Source organism: Thamnophis sirtalis, unplaced genomic scaffold (genome assembly GCF_051295495.1).
Source record: "Thamnophis sirtalis isolate CommonGarterSnake01/CBP01778 unplaced genomic scaffold, rThaSir2_p1.2 scaffold_5, whole genome shotgun sequence".
NCBI lineage: Eukaryota > Metazoa > Chordata > Lepidosauria > Squamata > Natricidae > Thamnophis > Thamnophis sirtalis.
Genome location: NW_028261385.1, coordinates 33,964,113 through 33,985,559, shown reverse-complemented (window position 1 = coordinate 33,985,559; position 21,447 = coordinate 33,964,113). Strand labels below are relative to the sequence as shown.

Here is a 21,447-nt window from a genome sequence, read left to right as displayed (position 1 = left end):
GGGGTGGGGGAGTAGCAGTTATCGTCTGAAGGTCGTTAGTTCCTCGCAGGATCCCTGCCCCAGAGATTGTGGGGTGTGAGTCTCTCCTCTTGAAGTTGGACCTATGGGCTCAATTGGGCTTGCTGTTGACGTACCTACCTCCCAGCTGCGTCACGACAGCCCTGCCTGTGCTGCTAGAGGCAGTAGCCGGGTTGGCGGTGGAGTTCCCCAGACTAATGGTACTTTATGGGGGACTTTAATCTGCCGTCTCTTGGTGATCACTCAGATGGGGCACAGGAGTTCATGGCCTCCATGACAACCATGGACTTGACCCAGGTAGTTCAGGGTCCAGCTCATAGAGCAGGACACACGCTTGACCTTGTATTTCTCTCGGGGCAGTGGAGACGTGATCTCGAGTTAAGGGGAATAGAGACCTCGCCCTTGTCATGGTCAGATCACTCCTTGCTGAGGCTTGACTTCAGGACACTACTCCCCCATTGCAGGGAGATGGAGCCGATTAAGTGGTTCCGCCCCAGGCGCCGGAGGGATTTCAGAGGGAGCTTGGAGAGATACCTGACTCCCTTGTCCACAATTCGACCGAGTCTTTGGTCGCTGCCTGGAACGTTGCGGCAGCTGAAGCACTGGATCGGATTGCGCCTTTGAGGCCTCTCCGCGGCAGTGGATCCAGGAGGGCATCTTGGTTTACCGAGGAACTCCGGGAGATGAAGCGCCAAAAGAGATGCCTAGAGCGACGTTGGAGGGCTAGTAACTCTGAATCTGACCGATCACCATTAAGAGCCTTTATCAGGACTTACCTAGTGGCGATACAGGTGGCAAATGTATGCATTTTTCCGCTCTTATTGCATCCGCGGAATCTCGCCCAGCTGCCCTGTTTAGGGTGACCTGCTCCCTCCTGAAAGATGAGGAGGCGGGGAAACCTCTGCAGGGAAGAGCTGAGGAGTTCGTTCAGTTTCTGTCGGATAAAATCACTCAGATTCGGACAGACCTGGACTCCACTTGGGCAGTACCAGCCGAGATGCCAAGGCTTAGTCTTAATCGGATTTTCTGGGATGAGTTCAAATTTGTCACCCTGAGGAAGTGGACAAGGCCATGGGAGCGATGAGTGCCTCCACCTGTTTATTGGACCCGTGCCCCTCCTGGCTGGTTTCGACCAGCAGAGAGGTGACACGAGGCTGGCTCCAGACGATTACTAACGCATCTTTGCAGGAGGGGTCTTTCCCGCAACCATTAAAGGAAGCAGTGGTAAGACCCCTCCTCAAGAAGCCTTCCCTGGACCCAGCTACTTTGAAAAACTATAGTCCTGTCTCCAACCTTCCTTTTTTGGGGAAGGTTGTTGAGAAGGTGGTGGCGCTTCAACTCCGACGGACTTTGAATGAAACGGATTATCTAGACTCCTTTCATTCTGGTTTCAGGCCTGGGTACAGCACGGAAACCGCTTTGGTTGCCCTGACCAATGATCTCTGGCGGGCCAGGGATAGAGGACATTCCTCTATCCTGGTGCTTCTTGACCTCTCAGCGGCCTTCGATACCATCGACCATGGTGTCCTTTTGCGACGCCTAGGAGAGGTGGGAGTGAGAGGCACCGTTTTACGGTGGTTCTCCTCTTACCTCTCTGACAGGTCGCAGTCGGTGTTGGTCGGGGGGCAAAGGTCGACCCCTGGGCCCCTCAAATATGGTGTGTCACAGGGTTCAGTCTTGTCCCCCCTCCTATTTAATATCTACATGAAGCCGCTGGGTGAGATCATGCGACAGCATGGGATAAAGTACCACCAATATGCAGATGATACTCAACTGTATCTTTCTGCCCCATGCCAGCTCAGTGTAGCGGCGGACATGATGTGCCGATACCTGGAGGCTGTTAGGATCTGGATGGGGGTGAACAAACTTGTGCTCAATCCCAATAAGACTGAGTGGCTTTGGATGCTGTCCCTGAAATCCATCCTTAACCCTGGGGGGTGAAAATTTACGCCCCTCAGTGAGGGTCCGCAATTTGGGGGTCCTCCTGGATTCGCAGCTGAAACTGGAACATCATCTACTAGCTGTGACCAGGGAGGCGTTTGCCCAGATTCGTCTGGTGCACCAATTGCGGCCCTATTTGGATCGGGAGGCACTTCAAACGGTTACTCACGGCATTGTCACCTCAAGGCTGGATTATTGCAACGCGCTCTACATGGGGCTACTCTTGAAAAGCATTCGGAGACCAGCTAGTCCAGAATGCGGCCGTGCGAGCAATATTGTGTGCACCGAGGTACACCCACGTTACACTTGTCCTCCGTGAGCTGCACTGGATACCAATTGGTCTCCGGATGCCATTCAAGATGTTGGTTATTACCTTTAAAGTCCTACATGGCTTAGGGCCAGCGTACCTTCGAGACCGCCTACTGCCACATACCTCCCAGCAGCCAATAAGATCCCACTGATTGGGCCTCCTTCAGATGCCGTCAGCCAGACAGTGTCGGCTGGCGAGCCCCCGGAGGAGACCCTTCTCTGTGGCTGCTCCAACTCTTTGGAATCAGCTACCCCCAGAGATCTGGACCATACCCACTCTCATGGCCTTCAGGAAAGCTGTAAAAACCTGGCTGTTCCGGCAGGCCTGGGGCTGTTGACCTCATTGTTGAGGTCCAGCCCCGATTAGAATGAATGTATGTGGTGTTGTGATTTTAAACTGTCTTTTTTTTCTTCTTCTCTTTTTTTCTCTCTTTTTTGTAAGCCGCACGGAGTCCTTTGGGATTGGGTGGCGTATAAATTTTGATAATAAATAAATAAAAATAAATAAATAAATAAATAAAAAATAGCATAAAATATCATTTTTTTTCATTTATATTTTTTCATCTTTTTTACCAATTTTACAATGGTCATTGCAATATTCCATAACAGGGTGTATGTATAAGAATTGACAGTGGTTTGTTTGATAAGTCTTAATATTTTTCTCTAATGTTTATAATTGTCATTAATGTAGAATGACTAATTTTATGGCCTTCATGTTCTCATTCTCTCCCTCAGATTTGCAGGGCTAATTTAGATCTTTATTGTTTATATGGCAGCTTTCCATTTTATATGACTTAATTTTTATTGCTGTGGAACTTCATAATTTTAATACATTATTTAGAGGTTGTCATGTTTTCTGATTTGCTTGAAAGATTTAGATCAGAACCTGGTCCCTACCGCCCACTAGTGGACGTTCCAGCTTTCATGGTAGGCGGTAGGAATTTGCTGTAACTCTGCTTTAGAAATTTTATAAAGTAAAGTTACTTCCCTACTTTACAAATCACCATTACTGTGGAACCGGTGGGCGGTTAGAAAATTTTACTACTAACTGAGATACAAAAGTGGGCGGTAGGTGTAAAAAGGTTGACTACCCCTGGTTTAGATCTTTACTGTGGCAGTGAAGAAAACCTGTAAAATTTGTAAAATTAAATATGTCTAATTTATATGTGTGAAAAGACATGGGCACTGCTAGGGAGGAAGTGTTTATATTCTTTCTCCTTTCTTCCCCAAGGCTTTAATTAAAACTATATTAAAATGGATTATAACTGATTATTCTCTCTGTAATACTCTGATTGGCTAACTCTATCCGGGGCGTGGCATTCTTTCATTCTAGTCTATTGCAGGCAAGAGAATTTGTATTTAAGAAGGAAGTAAACCTTCAGCTTACTAATCATATGGTTGGCCAAGATTCAGTTGTAACTGAATGGATGACATCATCATCATATAAGATTGATGTCAATTTATTATATCTTCCAGACAATTTAAAACTCACCAAAATGTTTGAGATTGATATGATTTACTGAATAATCACCAAAAAACTTCCATATCAGGAATAGTTATCCTATAATAGTCTATTATCCTGTATTTTGAAGGATAATAAATGAGAACAAAAGACAATTTACTATTTTATCTTATATAGAGCAAAATTGTAATATAAAAGTACATAAAATAGAGCATATTAAATTGCCCATGCAAACATTAAAATGGAAAAAAGCATACATTATCAAAACCTAGGCATTCTCCTCTTTCGTAAGAAATTGAGTCAGAAATTTCCTATCTTCCTACTTTTAACATTATTTATTGATATATTGAAAGTTTGTGAGAGCACATAGAATTCTTTTCACTTACATAAAAGAAAATTAAAGCAGGAATGAATTTTTGGTATCTAGAGCCCTACAAACCCGGGGAAAAAGTTGCTCTTAGAATTATTTTCTGTAGTTTTGGTCTTGTGACTTGGCACTAAAACTATTTATTTAAAACATTAGTATAGCCATCCATATTAAAAAACAAACTGTAAAACAGCATAATGCTAAAACCAGAACAATACAAAACTAGGAAAAACAGAAAAACCTGACACCACAACACTTTCTCCTCCCATTATGACCCTATCCAATCTCAATGTCTGGGGGAAGAGCCAGGTCTTGAGTGCTTTCTGGAAGTTTAAAAAGAGTTCAATCTCCAGGGGAGGTCTTCTGGGGACTGCAAAGGCGAAGCTTCCAGGACCCACAAGGGATGATGTTTAAGAAAAGGAACCTGAAACATGCCTACCCTACCTGTTCTGTTGAGACAGGCAGATACCTTTAGAGAGAGGAGGTCTAACTGATATAGGTAGTCCTTGACTTACGACTACAGTTGTGCCCAAAATTTATGTTGCTAAGTGAGACATTTGTTAAATGAATTTTGCCCCAATTCACGACCTTTCTTGCCAGAGTTGTTAAATGAATTGCTGTAGTTAAATTAATAACACAATGGTTAAATGAATCTGGTTTTCCCCACTGACTTTGCTTGTCAGACAGTCACAAAATGTATTCACATGACCACAGGACGCTGCAACCGTCATAAATATGAGTCAGTTGCCAAGTGTCTGAATTTTGATGATGTGATGATGGGGATGCTGCAATGGTCATAAGTGTGAAAAATGGTCTTAAATCACTTCTTTCAGTGCTATTGTAACTTTGAATAGTCACTAAATGAACAGTTGTAAGTTGAGGGCTACTTTACTTTGGTCCCATAGGATGTAGGATTTAAAGATGATAGCCAACATCTCAAAGGAAACTGAGTGCCAGCACAATTTTGACAGCAGAGATATATAAGGCCCAAATTTAGGGTTGCCCAACGGTACATGTACTTCTTCATTAGACTTTTTAAATTGCATTTGGTTGCAGACTTATTTCTACCATTGTTTCCATCTCACAAACATGAAGATTAAGCTCTATCTTAATTCCCATATTTCTCTGCAATTAGAAGTTTTATAATACGACAATTTTCTTTCTGTTTCTTATACTTCATTGGAATATTAGTATTTTATTTTATTTTATTTTATTGAGCTACTTCAGGTCAATCATGGAGAATCTAAAATTTATTTTGGTGGATGTTTCAAATGTACCTTCTGAAATCTGAAAACATCTATTTGTAACATGTACCTATCTAATCTGTGTTTCAAGTACTAGTTACATTGAAGTTTCTGCTCCAAAGTGTATCTTGCAAGTTATCCATTTCTGAATTTTTCAGATTTTCATTGTTTTCAGATTTAGACATTGAGGTGTGGACTAGTGTCAAGATACAGAATCTATGTCTGTATCTGCTGGGAGTAAGACGAGGCAAATCTTCATGCCAGTTTGGTAATGAACCTTGACCTTTCAGATATTTAATTTCAGAGACTTGCTTACAGAGTTGACATGGTTGACATGGGTAGATAAGTTGCTTATCTACCCATCTACCCTTAAGAGCCAAGGTGGCGCAGTGGTTAAATGCAGCACTGCAGGCTACTGCTAGATAAGCAGGTCAGCGGTTCAAATCTCACCGGCTCAGGGTTGACTCAGCCTTCCATCCTTCCAAGGTGGGTAAAATGAGGACCCAGATTGTTGGGGGCAATATGCTGACTCTCTGTAAACCGCTTAGAGAGGCCTGAAAGGCCTATGAAGCGGTATATAAGTCTACTGCTATTGCTATATTGCTATTGCTTTGTTGCAGACAGGACACATACACACATACAGGCAAAACCAGCTTGATGCAGAATATATATCAAGCCATATATGTTTGGGTTTATAACTCCCAATCAACATTACTTTTAAAATAAAAAAATGCTTTGTTTTGTAATGTGACCAGCTATCCATAAAAAAAAAGAAAATATTTTAGGCTTAGAGATGTAAATAAGAGCTTTCTGAGAGACTTGAAGACAGGAAAGTGATTTATTATCTTCTAGCAGTATCTTATTTTTCTTAAGTTTTTGTAATTTGAGGTTGAGATTGAGATTTGTTTTATTTATATGCCGCCCTATTCCGGGAGGGACTCAGGGCGGCGAACAACTCAAGGGGGGAAAGGGAACACAGAGTACAATACAAGTAGTTAAAATAGCCAAGAGTCACACAGCCACACAGGTCGAGAGGGGAAGGGAACTCATCAACCCCAGGCCTGCCGGCACAGCCAGGTTTTGACAGCTTTTCAGAAGGCCTGGAGAGAAGTGAGGGTCTGAATCTCTGCGGGGAGTTTGTTCCAAAGGGCCGGAGCTGCCACAGAGAAGGCCATCCCCCGGGTGGTAGCCAGATGGCATTGGCTGGTACACGGAACCTGGAGGAGGCCGATCCTGTGTGATCTAATGGGTCTTTGGGAGGTAATTGGCAGCAGGCGGTCTCTCAAGTACCCAGGTCCAATACCATGAAGGGCTTTATAAGTTACAACTAGCACTTTGAAGTGTATCCGGAGCCCGATCGGTAGCCAGTGCAGCTCGCGGAGGATAGGTGTAACGTGGGTGTACCGAGGTGCACCCACAATCGCTCGCGCGGCTGCAGTAAAACTGGCTGAATACAAGTAGTCCTTGATTACCTATTAGCAACTGTCTTGGAAAGAGACCGTTTGCAGTTAAAGTGCTAAGGGCAAGCTCAGTTCAGTTGTCTTAGATTTCCTGAAAAACCCTAATTCATTTCAGCCTAAAGGCTTCTGTTTGCTTCTTAAGAAGGTTCCTAAACAAAAAGCCAGCTCTAGCCCATTTCTTTCAGTGTGTATTCTGCTGTTATGACTTACCTGGCTATGTGTGGTCATATCCCTCTGATTCTATAAAGCAAATCTGAAATAAACTTGTAAACACAATCATGGTCATGTATTTTCACTTAGTAACCAATTTGTTTAATGACTGAATCACTGGATCAATTGTGGTGTTATCGCTGGGGCTGGGTGGAAGGTTATTGTTTTTTATTTTATTGTTTTTTATTTTCTTTTTCTATACTGTGCTTTTATTATTTGTAAGCTGCCTAGAGTTGCTGAGAACTAGTAGGTGACTATATATATTTTCTAAATCTAAATAAATTATACATACATATTATTGTTATAGAAAGGTAGAGAATAAACAGGGTGTTATATATTAATGCTATTGTCAGAATAAAATAGAGAAGGGAAAATAGAAAGTAAAGAGACAGCTTTATCTTCAATAATGGCCAAAACATTATCTGACCAAGAAGTAGGCATAACAGACACTCTTGTGTTTTTAACCTTTTTCTCATGGGATTATAAAAGTAATCCTTATTTATCAACTGTCTTGTTTAGTGACCAGTCACAGTTATGATTATGAAAAATTAAGTTTGCAATATTGCATTTATGAACTTTGCAGGCCTGTAAAACAAAGCAAAGCTGAAGAAAGATCATAAGCACAAATGCAATTTCACTTAGTGACCACTTCACAACTGAGCTGCCAGTCCTATTTGTGGTAGCTAAACGAAGACTATCTGTAAAGGAAAAATACAGGGATATGGATTTCATTCCAAGCTCCTTAGAGTGGACTAAAATATAATAATAAAGGATTCAAGAGTTTTCCCACTTTGCTGCTTTAGGTGTTTGTTAGTATTTAAACTAAATCTTGCTTGTGTTTCCGACTCATGTTCAATTTTTTTATCGTAAAATCCTCAGAATTATTATTGTTGCAGTCCTATAGTATTAATTCAGCTTTTATCTGAAGATTGTGCTTTATTGCAGTGTTTAGATTTCAGATTGTGAGAGAATATTTGTACTCATAAAATGATGTTTTACAGCCAGCATTCTCGTGTTTCTGATAAAAGATTTGAGTTAAGAATTAGTCTTAGATCACAAAGCTACTCATAAAGGATCATATGCCTTTTCCACTGTGACACCAGTCATCTGGAACAGTTTCTACCTATCCCCCCCCCCCAAATACATCTGGCCCTGAGCCTGTTGGTCTTCACAAAGGCTGAAATTCTTTATCTTGCTTTGAGGTGGGGATGGGGAGAGACTGTATTGTATGTCATCCAGAAGTTGCAGTGTTTGAGTTGGATGGCCATGTAAATTCTTTAAACAAGCAAATGTTAAGGAACTTCATTTAGAAAGGAAAGGCAGGTTTATATATTTGAGCAGTCCCACAGTCAAGTCAGGCTTCCAAAAATTGCAGAGCTTGCATTTCATTTCCATTAGATCTGAAGGCTGCTTTTTTAAATGGATGTGGCTATAGCTGCCTTACATCTATAATCTGCCTCCTTTTAACTGCTCGTCCAGAATAGTGATTTCCTCTGTGAGTATATCTTGAACATTGGTGCATACCATGTAGACATTTTTCTATCAATTTGTGTAAAATAGTGGGTGTTTAGGTACAGGTAGTCCTTAACTTACAACAATTCATTTAGTGACTATTTGAAGTTACCATGGCACTGAAAAAAATGACTTGTAACCGTTTTCACACTTAAAACCATTGCAGCATTTCCATGGTCATATGATCAAAATTCAAACACTTGGCAATTTACTCATATTTATGATAGTTGCTATGTTCTGGGGTCAATCTGGCAAGCAAAGTCAATGAGGAAACCAGATTCACTTAACAACCATGTTACTAACTTAACAACTGCAATGATTCACTTAATAACTGTGGCAAGAAAAGTTGTAAAATGGGACAAAATTACTTAACAACTGTCTTACTTAGCAACAAAAAATTTGGGCTCAGTTGTGTCATGAGTTTTGGATTTACCTATATTTTGATTCTTTATTGTTAATAACAGGAATTAATTATAAATCTTAAATATACTTTCATATACTTTCATGTTATAGGAAAAACTAAACTGTTTAGTGTATATTCTAGTTTTATATTGATTATGTTACATTATTAGCATAGTTAATCCGATTAATTAGCTATTTCCTGTTTAGGATTTAAAATCTTAATTGCTTTAGTAAGTATTGTTGAATCAGTGGATTAAAAGAAAAGAAATACACTATGAAGGAACTATGATAAAGAGCTGTTGTCCATAGCCTGAATAGGTTTTGGTTATAAATTTTATTTAACAGTCAGTCGTAAAGTGCTTGCTACATAAGGCACCAACTAACTATTGGTAATTACAAGTAGTCCTAGGTTAACTATCTTTAATTCAGCAACTATTTGAAGTTACAGTGGTATTGAACAAGGAGACTTAAGACAAATCATCAAAGTTACAGTTGCAGTATTCCTGAGTCATATCATGATTTGAGCTGTTGACAACTGGCTCACAATTATGATGGTTTCAGGACATGTGATCATAATTTGCAAGTTCAACATTGGCTTCCAACAAGCATAGTCAGTGGGGAATCCAGCAAGAAGTTGCAAACTGCAATCACATGATGTTGTGTTTAATGCTGTATGGAATTCACTTAACAACTGCAACTGCCGGAACTGCCGTTGTAAATTGATACAGTCATACGACATTGTGCGTTACAACCATGTTATTCAGCAACAGACAAGTGTTATCAATTGCCATCGTTAGCTGACAACCTATATAGAATATTATCCAGGTTTTAATTTTAAATAGTTTTAAGTTTCTTCTTGTCCTCCAATTAAAACATAATATAAATATAAATAATATAAAGTAAGTATAATAAGGACTAACATAGAGGACCTTCTCTCTCTCCTGCTTACTATGTATATTAAAATGGGTTCATTTATTACTGGAAAAGGAAGATTCTTACATGCTTACTAAACCTCATCCAGGCTTTCTTCTTGCATGGTATCTTTGAGTGTTCTGTGCATGTATATGTTTCTATGCACAGATGCCTATGCACAGCTATCTATGTGTCAGCAATATCTGCAACAAGCCAAGATAGTGTCAGAATAAGAATACCCACAATGACATCATAATGCAAACTCCATCCAAAATCTGACACAAGTACATAAGTTGTGACTTTTGAACCAACACATCATAATGCTCATTTCATCCCTCCCCCTTTCATGGATGTCTGTGCAATGGGATAAAAATAAATCTTAGGTGAACCGTCTAAGAATGGATGCTGGTTTGCATTTTTTACTGTTCTGGGTGGTGAGACTGACCAATTCCTGAATTCCATGAAAATTATCTTTGCATAATTAAGTAGAAAGTTCTGTAGCTGGACAATATCCTGTATGAATCAAACTTATTACATGAAAAAGCTTTTTGTAAATAATGTATTATCTTTAAAAGGCCACAGTTCTGCTGGATTGGAACAGCAATATAAGTAAACAAATAAATAAATGTTACCACTAGTTAATACTTGGTACCATGGTATTCAAATAAAAAAAGGGGGGGAGAGATCAAATATCTTAGCTATTTTTAGTTTTATAATTTAACAAAAATATAGAGTGGGATCAAGAGATCAATATCATACACTGAGATAATAGGATGAATATTTGTAACCAAATGTATGAACTCTTATGCCTGATTTCATAAGGTTTGATAATGCTTTTATATTTTAAATTTAATAATACTTTAATATTTTCTTTTATTTTTGCACAGCTTCTGGAAAAACACAAGAATACAGAAAGCATGGTGGAGTTGCTGGAATTATATCAAATGGAAGATGATGCATATGGTAGCCTTGCTGAAGCCACCACAGAACTCTATCAATATTTACTGCAGCCATTCCGAGATATGAGGGAACTTGCTATGCTCAGAAGACAGCAAATAAAGGTACAAAATCAGCAATATACACTGTAAAATATTATTGGATATCATAGCAAGTCCAATAATATTTCATCCCATGTGATATTTTGAACATCTTTGAATGTTTGCCACACTTTCTGAAGCTGTAAAAATTTGTGTCCAAGATTGGATCAAAATTAGAAGTACAAGAATGACTTTTCATCCTTTTTAAGCTTTATAGTCCCTTTTGATTTCTTTTCTTGATTAAATTATTTGTGAAGAAGGCAAATAAAGTCTTGGCTATAAGAAAAGATGTTTGATCATGGACATTGAATACAAATGTATTTGGCCTAACTTTCTAAAGTATTGAACTCTTGGTTTTAGTAAGGAATATCTTACTCAGTCACTGAAATTTTGTGTGGATCAGATACTCTCTGGGTTTTGAGCCTTTCACAGTTAAGTGCTTACAAGATGCGAAATTTTTACAGATCAATAAAATAAAAAAACTGCTGGGTTTTTTTTTGAACAAATTTGAAATTCTAGGTTTATATTAGAGTTACCAGTTAGATGCTCAGTTTTAAGTTGCAACAGAACAATGGGGAAAAAATGCCAAATGGCATTTGTTATGACCTACACTGCTGACTTTACAACTCATTTGTATAACTGCTGTCTTCTAAACCATCCAGTTATTTCTATGTCCATAACTAAACATTTTTGTAACAAACCTCCATTACACTGAATCATTTGAGGATAAGAAGAAAGATCTATTGAAATATACTTTTTATTTAAATATAAATAGCATGTTATCTATAAGAATATTCTTTTCATATTTATATAAGCATTGGTATGGTTAATTTTGTACTGGGAACCTGTTAAAGAAAAAGGATTAAGCACCTGTTCTTTATATGTATATTTTCCTGATGAGAGAATCCAGGAATAGATTAACTCCGTCTCCTACCTCATTAGACTGAGTCTGCCAAAGTTGTATGGACATGCCATTGCCTGTGTTCCCCAGCTTTCGACTCAGTATTTCAGCTGGATAGATGTGTTAGATTTCCTTAGGGATGCCTACTGTATTCGTAGTCTGTGAAGAAAAATTGCACTGATGGCATAATGATAAATAGATAAGTAAAATTCTCTTTGCTTAACTATTTATCATTGTGCCAACAGTTCCACTTTTACTTCCAAATATATTCTTCCAATAAATTGTAACATATTACAGGAATTTTGATTGTTTAGGACCTGCAAGTGCAGCTATTGGCTGTCTTATTCTATTAACATGTTATCAGATCTCTTCCAATGATAGAAAAGAGATACTAAGGAAAAAATGAATGACCATGAGATGAAATATAAATCCCATGCCCCAATGCTTAGCTATGGTGGATAATCTGCAAACTACTTGCCAAAAGGTAAGGGACAGGAACTGTTTATTCTTGTCAAGTAAAAGTGCTCAGAAAACATTAGCTGCCTGGAAAACTTGAAGTAGATATTTGGACAGAGACTAATTTCTAATTTAATGTCATCTGTAAAGTTTTCTTCAGTTTCCTTTCCAGTGCAGATTAGGACATGGGGCGAGGAAAGGATGTCACCACACCCTTTTCAAGCTTTTCAAAAATGCTGTACAATATAGTGTTTTAAATACTTTTCTACGAAGAGAATTCCTTTCCCTGTTTGTTCTGTTCTTGTTTTCATATTCCAGCATTATTGTCTTGCTGGAACATAGAAATCCTTTGCCTGCCCCTATCCAGAATGCATGCTCTTTCTAAATGCCTACAAGTTTCCTGGAGCTTGCTCCATTTGCAAGACTTTTAAAGAATAGGCAGATGTGTTTTAAAAATTTAGTAACTAGAGCCATGATGGCGAACCTATGGCATGTGAGCCAGAGATGGCACACAGTACCCTCTCTGTGGGCATGTGAGCTGTCGCCCAAGCTCAGCTGTGCCATGCAAGCACAAGCGTCTTCCATCGGCCAGCTGGTTCTCGGGTCTCTGCTGCACATGCGCGGAGGGGTACATGTGCAGGGTTCACACGTGTGCATTTGCGTGCACGCTTGCGCTTTGGATACTTGGTTTGGAAAAGGTTAGCCATCACTGAACTAGAGGGACGATGGTTGAGATTTTTTTTTCCAGATATCTCTATGTGTTTACTTTGTTTACTTTGCCTTTACATCTCTAGTTTTTTTTATTCCCTGGATTATAGTGTCTTGTTTCCATCATTTCCCTTTGCAATAATAGGAAAAAGGACATGAAAAAAATGCCTATTTAAGGTTTGATAAGCAAATGAGCAAAATTATAAAGGGGGACTAAATGATTTTTAAACAAGTTTGTCCAATTTCCATTACTTCATTTTCTCAAACATTTTTTTGCTGTTCAGGAAAGTTCATATTTTAAAGAATTATCCTTATATAATTGTTGCAAGATTATATGTTTACTACTTATCCCTTGCTGTTTATTTCATGATAGATATAGTGAGTTGATTTTTTTTCAGATTTCCATAGAAAATGATTACCTAGGACCTAGAAGAATTGAAAGTCTTCAAAAAGAAGATGCAGACTGGCAACGGAAGGCTCATATGGCTGTATTATCCATACAGGACCTTACAGTAAAGTACTTTGAAATAACAGCAAAAGCACAAAAAGGTAATGAACAAGCTATTTTACATTTGCTGCTAAAGCTATCTGTTGTCTAAAATTTTTTTACATGTTCAACAATCTTGCAACCTTGCAGTTTCTCAAATTATCTTTAGTGTTCTATGTAACACTCTCTACTCAAATCACCAATTGGTGTGGTTTGATTGAAGGTGCTTATTCAGTCTGTGATATTTTGTGGGGAAAAGTGTCATATAATATGATTATTAGCACCATTCTGTTAAGGGGGGTATATTCCACTTTGAACACAAGGAATTGAAATTTGGGAAATAACTTTATATTGATTTTAATTTTTGAAATCACTATCTTACAATTTTCTTTTTCCCTTCAGATTTCTTCCTTTACAAATTCAATACCAACATAAATTAATAAGCTATTGGTTCTTAATTAAAAAACTATGGATACTTTCTTTCCTATTGATAACTTTTTATTATACTAAAACTATAATTAAAAAAAACAATTATTTTCTACAATTTCCCTTTTAATTTTCCACAAATTGGTTTCAGCTGTTTTCTCTAGTTGCTTTAAATAATACCAATAATTTGACCATGAAATAGCATCGATCTATAGAATACATTAAATAAGAATAAAAATACCACATTTCAAAAAGATCCCATTTTTTTTATTAAAATAACTACTGCTTTGAAGATTTTAACATTTTATTTGCATAAAGAGGAAGTTGATTTACTTAAATAGGACTTATAATGAAACTATTTCCTAGTTTGATAAGCCTGCTATTAAATTTTATTTACAGCTGTATATGATCGTATGCGAGCAGACCAGAAAAAGTTTGGTAAGGCAGCTTGGGCAGCAGCAGTGGAACGAATGGAAAAACTTCAGTATGCAGTGTCTAAAGATACTTTGCAATTGATGAGAGCAAAAGAAATATGTTTAGAACAGAAGAAACATGCATTAAAAGAAGAGGTAATAACTGATGAGTATGCAACCAAAAAGGAAACTTGAAAATTATTTTGTAGTGCTAAATTTCAGAATAATTGACAGGGACTGTCAAGGCTAGTGATTACAATTTGCTTTGAAAAGAGACTAGAAATTAATTAAGAGCTATTATGTAAGAGAAGGTTATTAGACTGAATTTCTTATTTGATTCACAACAGTGTCATTCAGGTATTTTTTGCTGGCAACATTTCAATTTAAACAAGGCTTGCTTATTTTTTTTTAAAGTACTTAGGCACAAATATATGAAATATATGAAAGGTAGGCATTTATCTGTGGTATTAAAATGAAAACTTTCTGGGAGGAAGATTAGATCCTACCTTGCAGTTCTGCTGCCAGCCATTGTCATTATGACAACCTGAAATCCTATATCATTGAGCATGCTTTAGATATGGTTGCTTCCCAACCTTTGCAACTTGGTGGCCCAGCTTTGGGGGAGGGGGGTAACCAGGCTGCATGAGTGATGGGTCGGTGTACATGCGTATGCACACAAGCTTGACTAGTTGATCTATGCACTGCATGCATGTGCATGACTGCCCATAACTCATGCAGCCTGTCTGTAAAAAGGCCACCGCCCGGTAGTATGATGCTGGGGGGTTGGGGAGTCCTGCTTTAGAGAATTACAAATATATTAGATATATTTGAATGTCTTCAATGTTATGCTTGGACTTAAGTTTAAACTTTCAATTTTATGTTTGGGCTGGGGTGTGTTCTAGGGCCTCAAAGTATTGTTTCCTATAGATTCTGAAAAGATGACATTTTGAAACTGGGTTTCTGTTTTAACTGCAATGTTGCTTGAATTTACTATGATAAAAATCAGTTTTGTGTGGCATCATGTTTGCTGAATTTGCATTTTAACAACATACATGAAGACAAATGTAACTACTTTGAACATATGGCAAAGAAAACTACTTTAGAAAAAAAAGATTATACAAAGCAGTACTTTATTTCAGTCTATTAAAATTCCCTCTGCTGTATTTATCCAATATATGTATTGGGTGCATGAATATGTGTAGAAGAGTGGGTCTCTTTTTCACCTATAAAATTTTATTGGGCCATTCAACTATTTTCAAGCACAGTAAGATATTTTATTATGATAAATTTTTAAAATTTATCTAAAGATTTTCTTTCTACACAAATAAAAATTGACCTTTGATAATGCATATAAAATTGAGCAGTTATTATGAATAATAGGGTTTTGAATAATAGGGTTTTGAATAATATTTGCTTTTTTATTTCTAATTCCTTAATGTGTCCTGCTCAGTGATGGAATATTTTGCAGTTATTTTATGGTAAGATTAAGATTTATGCTCTTTTTGATGTAATTATTAATTTTTCTAAAAAAAATCAGATGCAGAGCTTGCAAGGGGGCACAGAAGCTATAGCTCATTTGGATGAACTTGAAGCTGATTACTATGATCTGCAACTTCAATTGTATGAAGTGCAGTTTGAAATTCTGAAGTGTGAAGAACTATTTTTGACAGCACAACTTGAAAGCATTAAAAGACTTATTTCAGGTGACATATATTTGTTTTATATCTATATATTTAGCAGTACCATTGACTGGTATATAGGAAGTCTTTCTTCATTGATTGCCTCATTCCATGACTGTTTCAAGTTATGACAGTGCTAAAAAAATAATTTCATGACAAGGCCAACATTTATGATCTTCAAAAAGTCTCCCAGACACAGAATCACCATTACATATAGTCCTTGACTTAAAACCGTTTGTTTAGTTTAAGTTAAAACAGCACTGAAAAAAGTGATTTATGAACATTTTTACATTTATAATTGTTGCAGCATCCCCATCAAAATTCGGATGTTTGGTAACTGGCATGTATTTATGAGAGTTGCAGTGGCCCAGTTTATGTGATCACTTTTTGTAATCTTCTGACAAGTAAAATGGGGAAGCCAGATATACTTAACAGCTATGTAACCAACTTACCAACTGCAGTGATTCACATAACTGTGGCAATCAAGAACATAAAATGGGGCAAAACTCACATAAAAACTGCCTTGCTTAGCAATGGAAATTTTGCATTCAATTGTAGTCATAAATCAAGGACTACCTGTAGGCATTGTCCCGTGCCTTACTTGTATTATTTCCTTTAGAGATCAAAGATATTAGACAGGAAGAAATTACAAGAGAGTCTGCAGGCATATAATAGGGAATACACATAGAAAAGAATGTGATGGAGGTGGTAGCCTTGAGTACATTAGGCAAATAGCTGGTGTATTTCCCATTGTGTGTCTCCTTACCCTCTTGTAAACCCTTTCTCTGAAATCTCTCCACTCTGTGAGGCATGGGGCGGGGGGGGGGGATGGTCAGACACAATAGAGATTGCCTACAAAGATTGTTTGGGTTTTTTCTCCACCACCACCCCCGACCCTTGTTTGCTGATCAAACAATTTTCTATAAGAAGGGGTGGAGAATGAAGGAAAAAAGCAATGCATATTGTTCTTTACCCATTTAATTATTTCCTAGTTCAGTTATTGAAACTGTTGTACAGAACAGTCCAATGTACAGGTAGTCCTCAAGTTATGAATGTAATGAAGCCTGTCCATCCCATTTGTAACCTAAGGATTTATGGGAGTGAATCTCGTACCTTGAATAGGCTCACTCACTCCTTCTACACATTTGCTAATAGAATGCGAAGCTTGTTAAGTGTGCATGAGATATTTCAGGGTGGGTGATGCCTAGTGAGGGAATATGCCACCTGCCTAACACCACCCAAGGCCTCCCTGACCCACTTAAATACCTTGTGCTCCCTACAATTGGTTCCTCCCCCCAACCTGCCATGCTGGGTCACTTAACTTGTGAAGATCTAGCAAACAGTCTCCTCTCAGCTGCTTGCGCCCCTCTGTAGTTTGTCCGCCACTCAGAAGGGCCATTTTGTGCAGGACATATGTTGCAGAGCCTCTGCAGTTGTTCGTAAGGGTGAACAACTGCTGTGCTGCTTCAAGTCTCGTAGTTTGGGGCCTTGTTCACAAATGCTAGGGGGCACTTATTGCATAAGTTCGAATGTTCGCTAAGGGAACGCTCGTAATTTGGGGATTATCTGTATAACTTGTTAATGGAATTTATTCAATATATATGATTGTAATCTTAATTGTTTTTACTTCTGGCTTTTTTTATTTTATTGAGATGTCCAGAGTAGACTCAGTTAGTGTCAAGATGTTGATGCTGGTCTTTGATGATAAAGTGAATTTATGCTTTTAATTTAAGAAAAAAATAAATTGTGAATGTTCATTTGATGAATTTTTCCACACTGGTAACTTACTTGCTAACCACAATCACCATATACGAACATAGCTTTAGCAATAGCAATAGCAATAGCAGTTAGACTTATATACCGCTTCAAAGGGCTTTCAGCCCTCTCTAAGCAGTTTACAGAGTCAGCATATTGCCCCCAACAATCCGGGTCCTCATTTTACCCACCTCGGAAGGATGGAAGGCTGAGTCAACCTTGAGCCGGTGAGATTTGAACAGCCGAACTGCAGAACTGCAGTCAGCTGAAGTAGCCTGCAGTGCTGCATTTAACCACTGCGCCACCTCGGCTTTGTTTTCACTGAACTCCATTTTATATTTATATGTATTACACTGCACTACACTACACTACACTACACTGCCCAGTAGCTGAAACAGTCAGAGTGGTTTACATAAGACTCACTAAGTGATTCAATTGGAATAAAGATATGAACAATACAATAAATTAAAATGCAAATGAAAACAGCATAAACTAGATGGCAGCAAGGCAATAATTCAGAATTGAAAACAATATAAATTAAAAACCAATTAAAAAGTCTGGGGAAACTTCTGCTCTGTAATCTAGTTTGTAAATGATTTCGTGGTTGTTTCTCTCCTAGGGCAAAGGCAGAGATAGATGTTCTAATCTTACAATTACATTTTTAAAAAAAAGTTTTTATAATGTTGCATACATTTTGTAGTATGGTTTTGCTTAACTGAATATACGTGTAAAATTATTAAACGTTGGAATTTTGTGACAGAAAAAAGAGATGAAGTAGTATATTATGATACTTATGAAAGTATGGAAGCCATGCTTGAAAAAGAAGATATGGCAGCATCCATACATTTGCAAAGAGAAGAGTTGCAGAAATTACAACAGAAAGTCCGTCAACTAGAAGCAAGGCGTGGTCGCATTTCTGCCAAAAAAGCCTACCTCAAAAATAAAAAGGTAATGCTTTTGTTCATTTTTCCATTTTTCAGCAAACAGATTTTGCAGGAGCAATAATTTAGCAGAGCTAAGATCACGAGATGTTGACTTAAAAGACAGACGTTTTTATTTATTTGAAATGCAGCAGCCAATCCTAATGCTAAGGCAGATTGCATTAGGCCATTTCTGTGCCATCTTCATTCACTTTCAAATAGTTGCTCAGTTCAAATATACTGTATATAAACTTGAAAAGCCTAATGATCAAAATCAAAATGACTTCTTGTTATATATTTTTGTCAGCCATATATTTAATATTTCCTTAATGCTAATCTGCACAAATTATAGTATTCATTTGCACACATATCTTCCTTTTGTTTCCTTGCTATAAGTACCATTGTAGGACTGAAGAGTGCAAGATAGCTCTTAAATTAGTGTTATGTTAGTCAGAGATTAGTGATATAGTTCCAGAAAAATAATTAGTTTTGAAATTCCTGAGAAATAAATAATGCATCCAAAATGGGTTTATACAACCGGTTTGGGGCTGAATTAAATTATACTTTAATTTCAATTACATAATATGACTCTATATTTTAATTTTGGTTGGATACTAAAGAAATAATATTTTTTTCTCAATTGGGTTAAGCATGATTTATTTACTGTTATGTTTATAGAAATAACAGAAGAAGAGAGAGAGAGAGAGATGATGCTTGAAAACTACTCAAAAGTGTCAAATCACATACACACACACACACATATCATGTCATTAGAAAAAAAATCTTTGTTTTATTCAGTTTGTACTATGCTCATTCTCTTAAATAATATTTACGCCATAGTGTAAATCCTATGGGGGGTGGGATTCTGTGGCAAACTAGCTGCTATGTACTAGTTTATAAACTTACTTTGATCAGACTCCTGCAACCCTACCCCACTTCCTACTCCCCTGTTTCTGTTCATTCTATTGCAAAGGAATCAGTGTATCAACCAGAGTGTTACTCATTGTCTTGCAAGTATGAAAGGTCTTTGTATCCATGGTCAATTATAGATTCACATATTATACCTTAACACTGAAAGAATATAAATAAATTTTCTGTGGCAGAGCTTCTGCTATGAATCAGAGTTCCTCGATTAAAGACAAGATTGATACATAAAGTCATATTTAAATGGAAAAATGTTCTTTCTTTGTAGGAAATCTGCATTACAAAACATAATGAAAAATTCTCACAACATTCTCAGACTGAGGGAGAGTCAGAAAATGCTGCAAAGTTTGTGAGTTATTCAAATTTTACTTTAAATATTTCAGCCCTAATTGTCTTTGCTGATTTAAGATTCTTAAAAGAAAAATCTTCTTATATTTGTACTTTTGCTACTTCCACAATTGGTATTAATGCAATTGTTAGTGTCCTTTTTACAGAATTTTATAGGTGTGTGTGTGTTACATACACACACACACACACCCTGTCTGGGATGGATGTTATTTTATTGTTTGTATGTTTTGTTTCAATAACTTAACAGCTCTACCTTAATTAAATTGGTTTGAATATTAATCCCAAGTCTATACATTTCCATTACTAACATCAACTAGTATTTCCATTTATAAATGTTACGTTATGAAACTACTTTCTATTACTAAGCAATGCACTTATTACTGCAAAAAATATTAAGGAGGAAAAGGAACCTAGCTGTGGAATTAAGCTATTTGCAAGATTATTTTAGAAATGACCACAGAAGGAAATAAGTGAAATAGCCCAGACAGCACTCAATAGTGTAAAGTTCTCAGTTATTGGAATCTAAATAATCTGTAGAGTTTTAGTGCCTAACTATATATTAAGAGAAAAGAATGAACAAAAAAAAATCCCATAATCGTGTGACATTTTAAAAGCTAATCATTTTTTAAAGAATCCCATTACCTTTTGTGGATCTATTCCAGCTTATCAGTTTATTACATGAATGTTCATTTTTAACTTGGTTAAAGATACAGCAATATTCTCTGAAGATTTTTTAGTATAAAAGATTAAAATGACTACTTTTGTAGAATTTTTGACACAATGAGATAGCAGCAACTTATTAATAAAAATATTGAATTAATGAAAAAGAGCCAGGTTATGTTTAATAAATTCACTGCACCAAAGAAAGAATATATATTGAATTGCATTGAGCTAGTCATATAGCAAGAAGAACTGATGACAGGTGAACCAAGGCAGTCATAGAATGGATCCCACTTGGTAAAAAGTGTCCAGGAAAGAGACCTAAAATAAGATGAATCGAAGTCATCAGAAAGTTTTGCTGGCCCAATTGGCGAAAGAAAGCTCAGGACCATATTGGTTAGAACAGTGTTTTTCAACCTTTTTTGTGCAAAGGCACACTTTTTTCATGAAAAAAATCACGAGGCACACCACCATTAGAAAATGTTAAAAAAAATTAACTCTGTGCCTATATTGACTATAGGCGGGTGTTTTTCCCACGGCACACCTTACACTATGTCACGGCACACTAGTGTGCCGCGGCACAGTGGTTGAAAAACACTGGGTTAGAAACATATGGAAGAGGCCTTCATCCTGCAGTGGATAAACAATGGCTAAGATGATGATGATGATGATGATGATGATGATGATGATGATGATGATGATGATGATGATGATGATGATGATATAACACTTTTACATTCTGAAATGTTAAAGCATGTTTATTTTTATATACATAGATATATAGATATATAGATATATATATGCATATATATATAAACCATCTTTGTTGCTCTCTGCACTCTTTTCAGAGTCACATCATCTTTTTTTATATTGTGGTGACCAAAACTGGATGCAAT

General features: G+C 37.2%; 1 protein-coding gene across 1 annotated transcript in view; it reads left to right on the top strand.

Annotated features, from left to right (window-relative positions):
- Window positions 1-21,447, top strand: part of JMY (junction mediating and regulatory protein, p53 cofactor) — a 54,832-nt gene that overhangs the window by 14,776 nt on the left and 18,609 nt on the right. The window contains exons 2-7 of the mRNA XM_014060768.2: window positions 10,725-10,898; window positions 13,338-13,488; window positions 14,252-14,421; window positions 15,803-15,968; window positions 18,460-18,647; window positions 19,812-19,892. Coding sequence (XP_013916243.2) covers window positions 10,725-10,898; window positions 13,338-13,488; window positions 14,252-14,421; window positions 15,803-15,968; window positions 18,460-18,647; window positions 19,812-19,892 — 930 coding nt within the window. The remainder of the gene's footprint in view (window positions 1-10,724; window positions 10,899-13,337; window positions 13,489-14,251; window positions 14,422-15,802; window positions 15,969-18,459; window positions 18,648-19,811; window positions 19,893-21,447) is intronic.